Genomic DNA, 14,449 nt, shown 5'->3' with positions numbered 1-14,449 from the left:
AGTGATTGATGGCTCTTTAAGTATAATTTATTCAAAATTTTCAGAAGATATTCAAAGTTTTACATGTTTATTCCTATACTATATGTATTTCTAAAATTAAAAATGTTTTGGGGATTTTGACGCATGACTATTACTAAATTACAACCTTTCTTATTGCTTATTTTACAGCAGTTTAAAGGGTGGCCAGTGAGCGATGTTCCAGTATTAGAGCATCCAAAGCTTCCTGATGTTCTGCTCATTCCTGTTGTTGGTCCTAGGTATGCATGCATGATTATATATTGTTTTAAGAAAGGTATTTGTTATCAGATGTCCAGTGGCATTGCTCATGGTGACTTAGAGATTTTTCTTCCGCCCTCCCTCCCCCCTCTGCCTTTCGCCCTCCCTCCACCCTCATTACCACTCACCTCTAAAACAAAAAAAATTCAAATATAAACAGTCATAACTTTTTAAACAATATACTTGGGTTTTTGTAAGATGTGAAATGAATCAGAATGGAAGGCCCCTAATCCAATGTTAAGTAGTTCAGGAACTTTATTTGACAACTGTATTTCCTGTTTCCAGGGTAAATCTGCAGAGACATTCCTTTGAAGTAATTGTGGGAGCTCAGTGTGGGAATGCTGTACTTCGTGGAGCACATGTTTTTATTCCTGGCATTCTGTCTGCTCCAAAACGTGAGTTGTGTTGATTTTTTTCTCCTTCTGATTCTTTACTTCATCTTGCCTTCCTCTCTGAAGGCAATTATTCATGCTGGAATGCAGATACAGGGTCGCTCCTTAGTGTGAGTGCCACTGGAATGTTCCAGTTTGGGGAGCAGGAATCCTGGCCAGTTTCTGCAGCCTGGAAGTGGTGAAGCTAATTTTAGTGACCCCACTGCCATTCAGAGTGAGATTGGGTAACCCTGCACAGGTTTAGGGGTCTAACCTGCAGTCTTTCTAGACTGTATGGCTCAGTACATACCACATGTCCATTTACCCATTTAGCTATCCGAGGTCACTAAGATAAAGGTTGGAACTACTTGTTGATGAGCCTAAAATGTTGAAGTTGTAAGATGTCATGTTGTTTGCCCATATTGCCCATTTTGGTTAACACTAACCAAAGTGAAACCCAATCCACTTAACATTCTTAAATATGTTCTAGATTTTTGAAAAGTTTTAGTTACAGTATCATTTTTTTTCAAAAATCCAGCAATCTGGCCCAATTTCAAATTAAAAATGATCCCTCATTAGAGCCAAAAGGTAATAGAACAATCTATAAAAATTCAAATTAGATCAACTAATTTTTAGCATTTTGTACATTACCATGTAGCTCTAATAAGCTCACAAAATGAATAATTGGATGTATCAAATTTTATATGGTGCAAGTGCATTCGAGGGAATTCTCACCAGGTCCTCTGTAAGGAGAGTGGGAAATTTTTGGGTGAACCAACATGGCTTCTCTCAGTCTAGATTGTCACTTGTGTTATTTTAAAACTAATGGTATTTTAAATGGGTTACTGCCATCTATCGTTAAAATAATGTTAATTGGAAAACCTAGGTTCTAATGTTCTGTTGAAGAGTGAAAAAATCTGGCAGAGGGTTGTCCATTCCACTCTTCCGATAACCATTTAAGGAATAATTGCTGTTCTCAAACAATGTGACATCATATGTTGATACCATGAATCCACGTGTGAGCTAATCATCACTTGATGTTTAAAGAATATTTTTCAATTAATTGTGTTTTTCTATCACTCACTAAAATCTAATATTCTGACCTTAATCCTAGGTTTAACTTTGTATTTTTAATTTCTTTGTCCAGAAAGTAGACATACAGTACAAAATTAACATTATCTCTTGTTTCAGTTATGAAAGCTGGTGATGCAGTTTCTGTATATTCAGACATTTGTGGCAAATGTAAAAGGGGAGCAAAAGAATTTATGGGATCAAAAGCATTTGTAGGGAATGGAACTGCTGAATTAAGCCGCAATGAAATATTTTGCTCAAGCTCCATTTTAAGGTAAAAATTTTACAAATATTCAGTGTGGTTTTATACGTGGTTGCAAACAAGTCGTACCATTGTCTTATTAATTTCAAAATAAATATTTTTGTGTATTGAGCCAGAACTGATTTGTGCTAAGTTCTCTTGCTGCTTGTTAATTATAGGAAGTGTTACAATCCTTAAATGTTCCATGTTTTGACTGTCTTTACATAAATTTCTTGTTAACTTTTTTTTAAAATTGGAGTGTCCTGCATGTGTTTCCATTATGTTTCATATTTTTATTAACAAGTCCATTCTATTCAGTTCATAGAATCATAGAAGTTACAACATGGAAACAGGCCCTTCAGCCCAACATGTCCATGTCGCCCAGTTTATACCACTAAGCTAGTCCCAATTTCCTGCACTTGGCCCATATCCCTCTATACCCATCTTACCCATGTAACTGTCCAAATGCTTTTTAAAAGACAAAATTGTACCCGCCTCTACTACTGCCTCTGGCAGCTCGTTCCAGACACTCACCACCCTTTGAGTGAAAAAATTGCCCCTCTGGACCCTTTTGTATCTCTCCCCTCTCACCTTAAATCTATGCCCCCTCGTTATAGACTCCCCTACCTTTGGGAAAAGATTTTGACTATCGACCTTATCTATGCCCCTCATTATTTTATAGACTTCTATAAGATCACCCCTTAACCTCCTACTCTCCAGGGAAAAAAGTCCCAGTCTGTCTAACCTCTCCCTATAAGTCAAACCATCAAGTCCCGGTAGCATCCTAGTAAATCTTTTCTGCACTCTTTCTAGTTTAATAATATCCTTTCTATAATAGGGTGACCAGAACTGTACACAGTATTCCAAGTGTGGCCTCACCAATGCCCTGTACAACTTCAACAAGACATCCCAACTCCTGCATTCAATGTTCTGACCAATGAAACCAAGCATGCCGAATGCCTTCTTCACCACCCTATCCACCTGTGACTCCACTTTCAAGGAGCTATGAACCTGTACTCCTAGATCTCTTTGTTCTATAACTCTCCCCAACGCCCTACCATTAACGGAGTAGGTCCTGGCCCGATTCGATCTACCAAAATGCATCACCTCACATTTATTTAAATTAAACTCCATCTGCCATTCGTCGGCCCACTGGCCCAATTTATCAAGATCCCGTTGCAATCCTAGATAACCTTCTTCACTGTCCACAATGCCACCAATCTTGGTGTCATCTGCAAACTTACTAACCATGCCTCCTAAATTCTCATCCAAATCATTAATATAAATAACAAATAACAGCGGACCCAGCACCGATCCCTGAGGCACACCGCTGGACACAGGCATCCAGTTTGAAAAACAACCCTCTACAACCACCCTCTGTCTTCTGTCGTCAAGCCAATTTTGTATCCAATTGGCTAACTCACCTTGGATCCCATGAGATTTAACCTTATGTAACAACCTACCATGCGGTACCTTGTCAAAGGCTTTGCTGAAGTCCATGTAGACCACGTCTACTGCACAGCCCTCATCTATCTTCTTGGTTACCCCTTCAAAAAACTCAATCAAATTCGTGAGACATGATTTTCCTCTCACAAAACCATGCTGACTGTTCCTAATCAGTCCCTGCCTCTCCAAATGCCTGTAGATCCTGTCTCTCAGAATACCCTCTAACAACTTACCCACTACAGATGTCAGGCTCACCGGTCTGTAGTTCCCAGGCTTTTCCCTGCCGCCCTTCTTAAACAAAGGCACAACATTTGCTACCCTCCAATCTTCAGGCACCTCACCTGTAGCGGTGGATGATTCAAATATCTCTGCTAGGGGACCCGCAATTTCCTTCCTAACCTCCCATAACGTCCTGGGATACATTTCATCAGGTCCCGGAGATTTATCTACCTTGATGCGCGTTAAGACTTCCAGCACCTCCCTCTCTGTAATATGTACACTCCTCAAGACATCACTATTTATTTCCCCAAGTTCCCTAACATCCATGCCTTTCTCAACCGTAAATACCGATGTGAAATATTCATTCAGGATCTCACCCATCTCTTGTGGTTCCGCACATAGATGACCTTGTTGATCCTTAAGAGGCCCTACTCTCTCCCTCGTTACTCTTTTGCCCTTTATGTATTTGTAGAAGCTCTTTGGATTCTCCTTTGCCTTATCTGCCAAAGCAATCCATGTCCCCTTTTTGCCCTCCTGATTTCTCTCTTAACTCTACTCCGGCAATCTCTATACTCTTCAAGGGATCCACTTGATCCCAGCTGCCTATGCATGTCATATGCCGCCTCCTTCTTTTTGACTAGGGCCTCAATCTCCCGAGTCATCCAAGGTTCCCTACTTCTACCAGCCTTGCCCTTCACTTTATAAGGAATGTGCTTACCCTGAACCCTGGTTAACACACTTTTGAAAGCCTCCCACTTACCAGACGTCCCTTTGCCTGCCAACAGACTCTCCCAATCAACTTCTGAAAGTTCCTGTCTAATACCATCAAAATTGGCCTTTCCCCAATTTAGAATTTTAACTTTTGGGCCAGACCTATCCTTCTCCATAGCTATCTTAAAACTAATGGAATTATGATCACTGGTCCCAAAGTGATCCCTCACTAACACTTCTGTCACCTGCCCTTCCTTATTTCCCAAGAGGAGGTCAAGTTTTGCCCCCTCTCTAGTCGGGCCATCCACATACTGAATGAGAAATTCCTCCTGAATACACTCAACAAATTTCTCTCCATCCAAGCCCCTAATGCTATGGCTGTCCCATTCAATGTTGGGAAAGTTAAAGTCCCCTACTATTACCACCCTATTTTTCTTGCAGCTGTCTGTAATCTCCTTACATATTTGCTCCTCAATTTCCCGTTGACTATTTGGGGGTCTGTAGTACAATCCTATCAAAGTGATCTCTCCCTTCTTATTTTTCAGTTCTACCCATATAGACTCAGTGGGCGAACCCTCGGATATATCCCCTCTCACTACTGCCGTGATGTTCTCCCTAATCAAGAACGCAACTCCCCCTCCTCTCTTACCTCCTGCTCTATCTTTCCTATAGCATCTGTACCCTGGAACATTGAGCTGCCAGTCCTGCCCCTCCCTTAGCCATGTTTCAGTAATAGCTATAACATCCCAGTCCCATGTTCCCATCCATGCCAAACTGCAGATTTTTGCAAAGGAAATGGGTTCTGAAGAAAGGCATGTTGTTAATCGTGTTTCTCCATTTTCCTCTATCCAGCTTCAGGTGTCACATTCAAATTTCTGTATAAATAAACAAAAGCAGTCGTTTGGAATGTACAGATAAATTCTCCAGGAGCGGAAATTGCTAGAGTGAAAATATCTGCAGCTTCTTTACGGACTTTATCAATCACACTTAGAACAAAGCCAGGGCCTGGCTTGCAGCCTAAATAGCAATTCAACTCTGAGTGAATTCAAGTAGATTTACTTAACAGCAATTTAATTTTATGGCTTTAAAGGAACACAACTTCGACTTAGCCGCATAATAATACATTGTGCATTATATAACTTCAGACACACCATTTTTTAGATGAGGAAAGTCAACTCCTTAATGCTGGATGTTTGTAACCTGGACCCTGAAACTTATAAACTTTTCCAACACAAATCTTGCTCAAACAACTATTAAACATTGGTGGATCATTAGTTCTGTTTACTTAAGAACAAGTTGAATCTCTTAGATTTAAAGGGATACTTCTGTACCTTAGTAACAGAATAATACATTGTCCATTATGTTAACATTCCTTTCCTTGTGAAACAACATATACTTACTTTGAGCAGTGTCATCGGAATTCTGTGAGTAGAAGTAATAAATAAAAATAGAAAATGCTGGAGAAGCTCAGCAGGTCAGGCAGCATCTGTGGAGAAAGAAACAGAGTTAACGTTTCAAGTCAAAAACTTTTGACGAAAGGTCTTTGAGCAAGTACAGAGCCAGGGAAAGCTGGGGAGGGAGGGGAGGAAAGAACAAAAGAGAAGGTCTATGATAGAGTAGAGGGCACAAGTGGTTAAATGACAAAAGGGATAATGGTAATTCTTTTACTCTTTTAACATCTTCCAGTTCTGACGATAGGTCTTTGACCTGAAATGTTAACTCTGTTTCTTTTTCCACAGATGCTGCCCGACTTCCTGAGCTTCTCCAGCATTTTCTATTTTTATTTCAGATTTGCAGCATTCGCAGTATTTTGCTTTTGATTTAGTAGAATAGTTCAGACCAGTAGATTACATTCACTAAAAAAATGTCTTAGGAATGAATAGTTGGCAGAGCAATTCTAGAGCTTAGTCAATTTTGTTAAGTTTTTCACAGAATGTAGAGCCCATTGAAAATTAAATGTAGAACATATGAAGCTTGTATCTTCATTTCTAATATTGATACAATGGGGGTAATTTTAACCCCCAAGAACGGGTGGGTGGGAGTTTAAAATACCAGCTTTTTGGAGCAGGACCGCATCCCGGCTCCAACTCTCCCATTTTTGGTTTTGACCAAGGCAGGTTTGTATGCTTCTGCACAACAGACACCGGGAAGTCCCGCCCCACTCAAAGCCAGCGGGCCAATATTTAGAGGCAATGTATGGGAAATACTTGAGGGTATTTAATTCTTTGTGTAGTGGAAAACTTAAATGAATTTAACCGTACCTATTTGGGTTTTCCATCGCTTCCGATTCACGTCAGGTGAAAGCAGGGGGGAAGGGCCAGATCCATGAAGTGAATGCCTTTATTGTACTGCTTGTGGGCCCCGAGGAGCAGGAGTGCTTCATCCAGGCCCAACAAGCTCACCTGGCCGACAGGCCCCCTGCGGTCGGTCAGCTGCCACCACCCCCGCCTGATAGTTGACCCTCCCCCTGATGGAGACCCCACCTATCTCCGACTCTTCACCCGACCCCCATTGACCTCTGATCTCCTCCCCGGCCCATGATCCCTCCCTCCCTCTGATCCCCAGCTGCCCGCCAACCATCAACATCCTGGGGGCCACATTGACCAGAAACTTAACTGGACCAGCCACATAAATATTGTGACTACAAGAGCAGGTCAGAGGCTGGGTATTCTGCGGCGAGTGACTCACCTCCTGACTCCCCAAAGCCTTTCCACCATCTACAAGGTACAAGTCAGGAGTGTGATGGAATATTCTCCACTTGCCTGGATGAGTGCAGCTCCAACAACACTCAAGAAGCTCGACACCATCCAGGACAAAGCAGCCTGCTTGATTGAAACCCCATCCACCACCCTAAACATTCACTCCCTCCACCACCGGCGCACCCTGGCTTCAGTGTGTATCATCCACAGGATGCACTACAGCAACTCGCCAAGGCTTCTTCGACAGCACCTTCCAAACCCGCGACCTCTACCACCTAGAAGGACAAGGGCAGCAAGCACATGGGAACAACACTACCTGCACGTTCCCCTCCAAGTCACACACCATCCCGACTTGGAAATGTATTGCCGCTTCTTCATTGCTGCTGGGTCAAAATCCTGGAACTCCCTTCCTACCAGCACTGTGGGAGAACCTTCACCAAACGGACTGCAGCAGTTCAAGAAGGCGGCTCATCACCACCTTCTCAATGGCAATTAGGGATGGGCAATAAATGCTGGCCTCGCCAGCAACGCCCACATCCCATTAACAATTTTTTTTTAAAAGCCAGACAGCTTGTCAAGCCAGGCACAAAACCCGGAAGTAAAATTTGTTGGCCCAATCATGACCTACTAACTTACCTTCTGGGTTTCGCCCCCGAAAATCCTCCCCCGCCCCCCCGACCCCCTTCTCGGCTCGAGGTCAAAATCATGCCCAATATCACTAACATTTTGGCACCTAACACATTAATGCTATTAAAATCCTTAAAGATTAGAAATGTGACAGGTGTGTGTATAAAATTAAAACATAATTGTAATTGCTGTTTATTCATACTCAGGGGTGTGGGGATCAGAATGACAGAGCCAGTCTACATTAGCCCATCATTTGACAACCTCCTCTCTAGTTTTGTGTTTTTACAGGTAAGTCTTAACTCTGCTATATCTTGAAATAACAGATGTGGCATTAGTTCTGGGTTTTCCATGTAGTCATTGCCTGTCTCCGTTCCACTCTGGATGAATGGGATTGTCAATCATTCACTTTGTTCCATTCTAATATTAAACATCTGATTCTGATGGTTTTGCTGACAGCTGCCTATGCACTGCATTCTGTTCGCAGCAGATTTATCTTACACTGCAGTGTATTCAACAGTTGTATTCATTTTATATTAACTGTAAGAATGGCAAGGGATATATAACCTGTTGTTACCTTGGACATCTCCCTATTGACACATTTGACAGAAAAGAATGACATTTGCTGCTGTTATGGCCTTGTGTCAAATATCAACTGAATTGTTCTCTGTGAGATCCAAAATAGCTGTTTCCTGTGGAGAAGGGGAAATATCACCTGCACATTTTTATATACCTGGTAGGGAAAATTTCAATTGACAACCACATAACAGTAACAATATAAAACATTGCAGCAGCAGATTAATTTGTAAACACCAAGCAAAGTGAATGTTGAACCCACCCTCTCAAAAGAAAGGAATCCCTTTCCTGTTGAAGTTGATTGCATTCTGGAAAGGTTTGAGAACATGGGTGTAGCCGATGGCTCCTTATGCTTCGGGAAATTCTGTTACTATAAAGGTAGACAATGCTCTTGTGCTGATTAGCAGCATCCATAGCAAAGGTAATGTACTGGCCAGCTCTAGTAACTAATAAACATCAGTGACTTATTTAATGCATTGATGTTACAAATGTTTCCAAATGCAGCCTGAAAAGACCCAGTGGCATAGACATTGAGGGCAGTGGTGACTTCCACAGAAACTGTCAGTGAATTCCTCTGATGGAATTGGGCTCCAGGTCCAGGGCAAGTATGTGGCACAGTTCACCAGTGAAACACATCCTTAAGCATTGCTTGCTGCTCAGGTTGAAATAGGAGCACCTCACACTATATATGCGAATGTGTGGGTAATTGCGAAAGAAATTACTTGCATTTATAGGAACAGGAGTAGGCCATTCAGCCCCTCGTGCCTGCTCCGCCATTTGATAAAATCATGGCTGATCTGTGATCTAACTCCATATACCCGCCTTTGGCCCATATCCCTTAATACCTTTGCCAAAAAACTATCCATCTCAGATTTAAATTTAGCAATTGAGCTAGTATCAATTGCCGTTATTTTGCGGAAGAGAGTTCCAAACTTCTACCACCCTTTGTGTGTAGAAATGTTTTCTAATCTCGCTCCTGAAAGGTCTGGCTCTAATTTTTAGACTGTGCCCCCTACTCCTAAAATCCCCAAACAGCGGAAATAGTTTCTCTCTATCCACCCTATCCGTTCCCCTTAATACCTTATAAACTTCGATCAGATCGCCCCTTAACCTTCGAAACTCCAGAGAATACAACCCCAATTTGTGTAATCTCTCCTCGTAACTCAACCCTTGAAGTCCGCGTATCATTCTAGTAAATCTACACTGCACTCCCTCCAAGGCCAATATGTCCTTCCGAAGGTGCGGTGCCCATAACTGCTCACAGTACTCCAGGTGCGGTCTAACCAGGGTTTTGTGTAGCTGCAGCATTACTTCTGCCCCCTTGTACTCCAGTCCTCTATATATAAAGGCCAGCATTCCATTTGCCTTCTTGATTATTTTCTGCACCTGTTCATGACACTTCAATGATCTATGTACCTGAACCCCTAAGTCCCTTTGGGCACCCACTGTTTTTAACTTTTTACCATTTAGAAAGTACCCTGTTCTATCCTTTTTGATCCAAAGTGGACGACCTCACATTTGTCTACATTGAATTCCATTTGCCACAGTTTTGCCCATTCACCTAATCTATCAATATCGCTTTGTAATTTTATGTTTTCATCTACACTGCTTACAATGCCACCAATCTTTGTGTCATCGGCAAACTTAGATATGAGACCTTCTATGCCTTCATCAAAGTCGTTAATAAATATTGTGACTAATTGAGGCCCCAAGACAGATCCCTGCGGGACTCCACTAGTCACATCCTGCCAATGTGAGTACCTACCCATTATCCCTACTCTCTGTCGCCTTTCGCTCAGCCAACTTCCTAACCAAGTCCGTACTTTTCCCTCGATTCCATGGGCTTCTATCTTAGCTAACAGTCTCATATGTGGGACCTTATCAAATGCCTTCTGGAAGTCCAAATAAATAACATCCAATGACATTCCCCTGCCCACTACTTTAGTCACCTCTTCAAAAAATTCAATCAGGTTTGTCAGGCACGACCTACCTTTCACAAATCCACGCTGGCTCTATATATAGTGGCATTCCCGACCACGTGATGTCCCAAAGCGTTTTACAGCCAATGAAGTACTTTTTGAAGTATAATCACTTGTAATGTAGGAAATGCAACAGCCAATTTGCCCACAGCAAGGTCCCACAAACAGCAATGAGATAATAACCAGATAATCTGTTTTAGCAATATTGATTGAGGGATAAATATTGGCCAGGACACCGGGGAGGATTCCCCTGCTCTTTTTCGAATTGTGCCATGGGATCTGAGAGCAGAAGGGGCATCAATTTAACATACTGCACTGAAGTTCCAGCCTGGAATTTTGCTCAAATTTCTGGAATGGGACTTGAACCCACAACCTTCTGACTCGTGTCAGATGCTTCCTGTGGTGCCTTGGACTCCCTGCGTTCCCCCTCATTCTGCAAAATAGGGCAAATAGAGGGGAGAACAATGCTGCAAGTAGCAGCAAAGCTTGGATTAAAAATTAAAAATAGTCAGAAGCAAAATTATAACAATTTTCAAATTCCACTTGTCGGCAGTCACCGAGCAACTTTGAGTAGCTCTTAGATATCACCTTTATTAGCAATGGGCAGGCTGCTGGAGGAAACAGTGGGAAATCAAACGACTGAAGTCATAGCAGCGTTTATGTACAATTTACATAGGGTAGGCACTTTTAGGTGGAACATCTTGAGGGACGTTGTTGGGAGCGGAAATTTCGTGTCATTGAACCAATTTTCCCCTTCCGACCATCTTTATGATAAAATAGTGTTTAATTAGAATCATAGAATCATAGAATCATAGAAGTTACAACATGGAAACAGGCCCTTCGGCCCAACATGTCCATGTCGCCCAGTTTATACCACTAAGCTAGTCCCAATTGCCTGCACTTGGCCCATATCCCTCGATACCCATCTTCCCCATGTAACTGTCCAAATGCTTTTTTAAAAGACAAAATTGTACCCGCCTCTACTACTGCCTCTGGCAGCTCGTTCCAGACACTCACCACCCTTTGAGTGAAAAAATTGTCCCTCTGGATCCTTTTGTATCTCTCCCCTCTCACCTTAAATCTGTGCCCCCTCGTTATAGACTCCCCTACCTTTGGGAAAAGATTTTGACTATCGACCTTATCTATGCCCCTCATTATTTTATAGACTTCTATAAGATCACCCCTTAACCTCCTACTCTCCAGGGAATAAAGTCCCAGTCTGTCTAACCTCTCCCTGTAAGTCAAACCATCAAGTCCCGGTAGCATCCTAGTAAATCTTTTCTGCACTCTTTCTAGTTTAATAATATCCTTTCTATAATAGGGTGACCAGAACTGTACACAGTACTCCAAGTGTGGCCTCACCAATGCCCTGTACAACTTCAACAAGACATCCCAACTCCTGCATTCAATGTTCTGACCAATGAAACCAAGCATGCTGAATGCCTTCTTCACCACCCTATCCATTTTGGAGATGCTTGTCTTAATATACGTGGAAACTTTACTTAAAGTACTGCAAAGATATAACATTTATTACAGAGGTCTATGCAGTTTGATAATATACTTTTCTTAATGTTCAGAACTTGCCTTCAGTGGTGGTGAGTCATGTGTTGGATCCTAAACCTGGAGAGAGAATCTTGGATATTTGTGCTGCTCCTGGTGGAAAGACTACTCATATTGCAGCTTTAATGAATGATAAGGTAGGACTAAAGCACTGTAAATAATCTGCCTTCTGGATTAAAACTGGACTGTTTTGACCTAAATAATGAACACATTTTTAATAAAAATTGGAAGGATGTCTGTTTTTGCCTATAACTAAAGAAGTGCTAACAAAACCGCATTGTTGATATTGCATATTTCAAAGTTGAACATGTCTACAATTTTGATAGTGGGCAAGGAGCAACAGTACAGCTTAAAGGGTCAAGTCAGATCTGGCAGTTGGCAGCCAGGCTTGCTGTGTACATTTGAGTTTACAGCCCATGGGTTTGAGGCCATGCAGATGACTTGTATCAGAGATGGCAGTAGGGGCGGGAGACCATCTAGGATCTGAGAACAAAATGGAGGCACTGCAGAGGTGTTTGTTATTTTCATTTTAACTAAATTCTGACAAGTTTTAGTAGACTAAGTGGCCGGTGACAACCTAGAGGAGGAAGTGGTTGGAAACCGAGTCCTATTTGGGGAGCAGTTTTCTTCTCGGCACGAAACGACTGCAGGGATTTGGACGGACGAGGGTTTTGTGTAAGAGAATAGAGATGAGGACGGGTTGGAGTGAGCCTGGTCACTGATTAACTTCAGAGGACTTGAGGCCATGTGTGATGGCAATCAAGGGAGTGAGAATGGTGGAGTTGATGTGGAATATGAGGTTGAGGGAGGTGGATAGGACAAGGAAATCAGATTGGTGGGGACAGGTGAGTTAAAGTTGTTACGGTTGAAAAGTTGATCAACTTAGAGACAGAGATTAGACGAGAGAGGAGAATTTGGTGAAGAATTTGCCCAAGAGTTTAAAGGAGCTACAGAGGAGGATGTCAAAGGAGATGGGAGGGTTGGTAGGAGATAAGATGTTGAAGGAGCTGGATGTTGAGGGACATAGGACAAGGTGCAATTTGGAGATGAGTGCCCTTGGGGATAGGGAAGGAGTTGCCAATGGTGAGCAAGTTTTCAGTCAGAACCAGAATGTGTTGCTCCAAACTCAGATCGTGGATGGAGAGAGCCATAATGCAGCATAATGAAATGGCTTTTTTCATTTGACAAACCTGTTATTTTCTTTTTAACTAAATTATAGCAAGTTTTAATATGTAATTAGCATGTCATTTTGTTTAGTTCTGCCTGTACTGTAATGCTACTCTAAAGCTGTATAGTTTTGAAGGAGAGTCCAATCTTCATATAAATTGAAGCCAATCTGGGCACGTTAAGTATTCAATTGACATTTCTCTCCAATTTCTTTACTTCAAATGTAAAACTACAATTAAATGACCATTCAGTATGCAGTCTGTTATGACAGTTTGCAATTTATTTCACAAGTAGTGACCTAGTATTATTTTCTAGAGCAACTGTCCAAAGAATTGCTCCCTTTTAGCAGTTATCTTTCAGGATTTCATTTAAACCACAAAATTGACCAAACTGTGGATGAAATACAGGTGTACCTCAACCAATTGTCTTGAACTAAGGTGCTATATACAAGTATAATGTATAGATTTAGAAATATTAGTTTATGCACTGTTTTAACTTCCCCCTCTCATTGCAAAGAAGTTGGTATTTAGCTCTGGCTATTGGTGAAATTCTAGATCAAATGTTACATTTTGCCTCATAGCATTGGACTAAATAAAATTTTATAAGCCATGAAACTGAAAAAGGAGCCAGTAATATTTTAACTCAGCATTTTTTCAGTTGTCAGATTGTGAATTTCTAACAACAGTGGTGGCTAGACTGAGACGTCACAAGTATTTTTAGGGCACTAGCTCTTTTGTTTGCATATACAAAGTGAATTTCATTTTTTTTTCTAAGAAAATATGTTCATAGTGTGGAGTGCTGACTATCTAAATAAAGTAAATGCATTTTATTGGCACTGGTTTTTCTAGACCTTTAGCAAAGGAAACCTTTATTCAGGTCATTCAACTTGCTGGAGATACAGTGAAAAGAAAAGGCTTTCCTACATTGCTATCAAAGATCCGAGGGTGATTTCCTAGCAAAGGGTTATGGAGATGCTGTTGCAGTAGAGTCCTGCTGGACCAATGAACTGGTTCTGCATTTTTAATCAATAAACGGTTAGTGTTCAAGATATGGAAGAGTCTGGATGATAAACTAGGTGCTAGATGATGAGTGATTATAGATGAACAAATTATGTAAAGGTTAATGTTTTAAAATGGATTTCATGAAACTCAACATCATAACGTAGGGAACTATCCAAATAAATATCACCATGCTAACTGTTCTTCCCTAATTCAAACGAGGTTCAAGCTAATGTTGACATTAACTGACTTAAAATTCTGCAGCAGTTGGCTGTGGAAGAGTTGATATAGGGCCAGGACGGCAATCAAAGGTGTACCTAGCTGAGGATTTCAGTTTTTCCATCAGGCATCCAGCAAAATTGAAATAAAATTATCATTTAAAGGAAAAAAGCTTCTTTTCTGAAAAAGAACATTTTGAAAAGTTTTTAAAAATCATCAGGGATTATGGACCATTTCCTGCAAGACAGTTAAGGGACCTGCCCATCAGACATTGTGCCCTTTGTATCCTCCC

The 14,449-nt window shown here is 41.4% G+C and overlaps 1 protein-coding gene across 4 annotated transcripts in view; it reads left to right on the top strand.

Moving 5' to 3' along the window:
- Positions 1-14,449, top strand: part of nsun6 (NOP2/Sun RNA methyltransferase 6) — a 47,493-nt gene that overhangs the window by 15,485 nt on the left and 17,559 nt on the right. For all 4 annotated transcript variants that reach the window (XM_068007087.1, XM_068007088.1, XM_068007086.1 and 1 more), the window contains 5 exons: positions 169-257; positions 562-671; positions 1,839-1,992; positions 7,868-7,949; positions 11,791-11,910. In XM_068007087.1, the coding sequence (XP_067863188.1) occupies positions 169-257; positions 562-671; positions 1,839-1,992; positions 7,868-7,949; positions 11,791-11,910 (555 nt within the window). The remainder of the gene's footprint in view (positions 1-168; positions 258-561; positions 672-1,838; positions 1,993-7,867; positions 7,950-11,790; positions 11,911-14,449) is intronic.

Source organism: Heptranchias perlo, chromosome 2, assembly GCF_035084215.1.
Source record: "Heptranchias perlo isolate sHepPer1 chromosome 2, sHepPer1.hap1, whole genome shotgun sequence".
In the NCBI taxonomy this organism is placed as follows: Eukaryota; Metazoa; Chordata; class Chondrichthyes; order Hexanchiformes; family Hexanchidae; genus Heptranchias; species Heptranchias perlo.
Note: the sequence above shows the minus strand (reverse complement) of the source record. Positions and strands in the feature narration are given on the sequence as shown.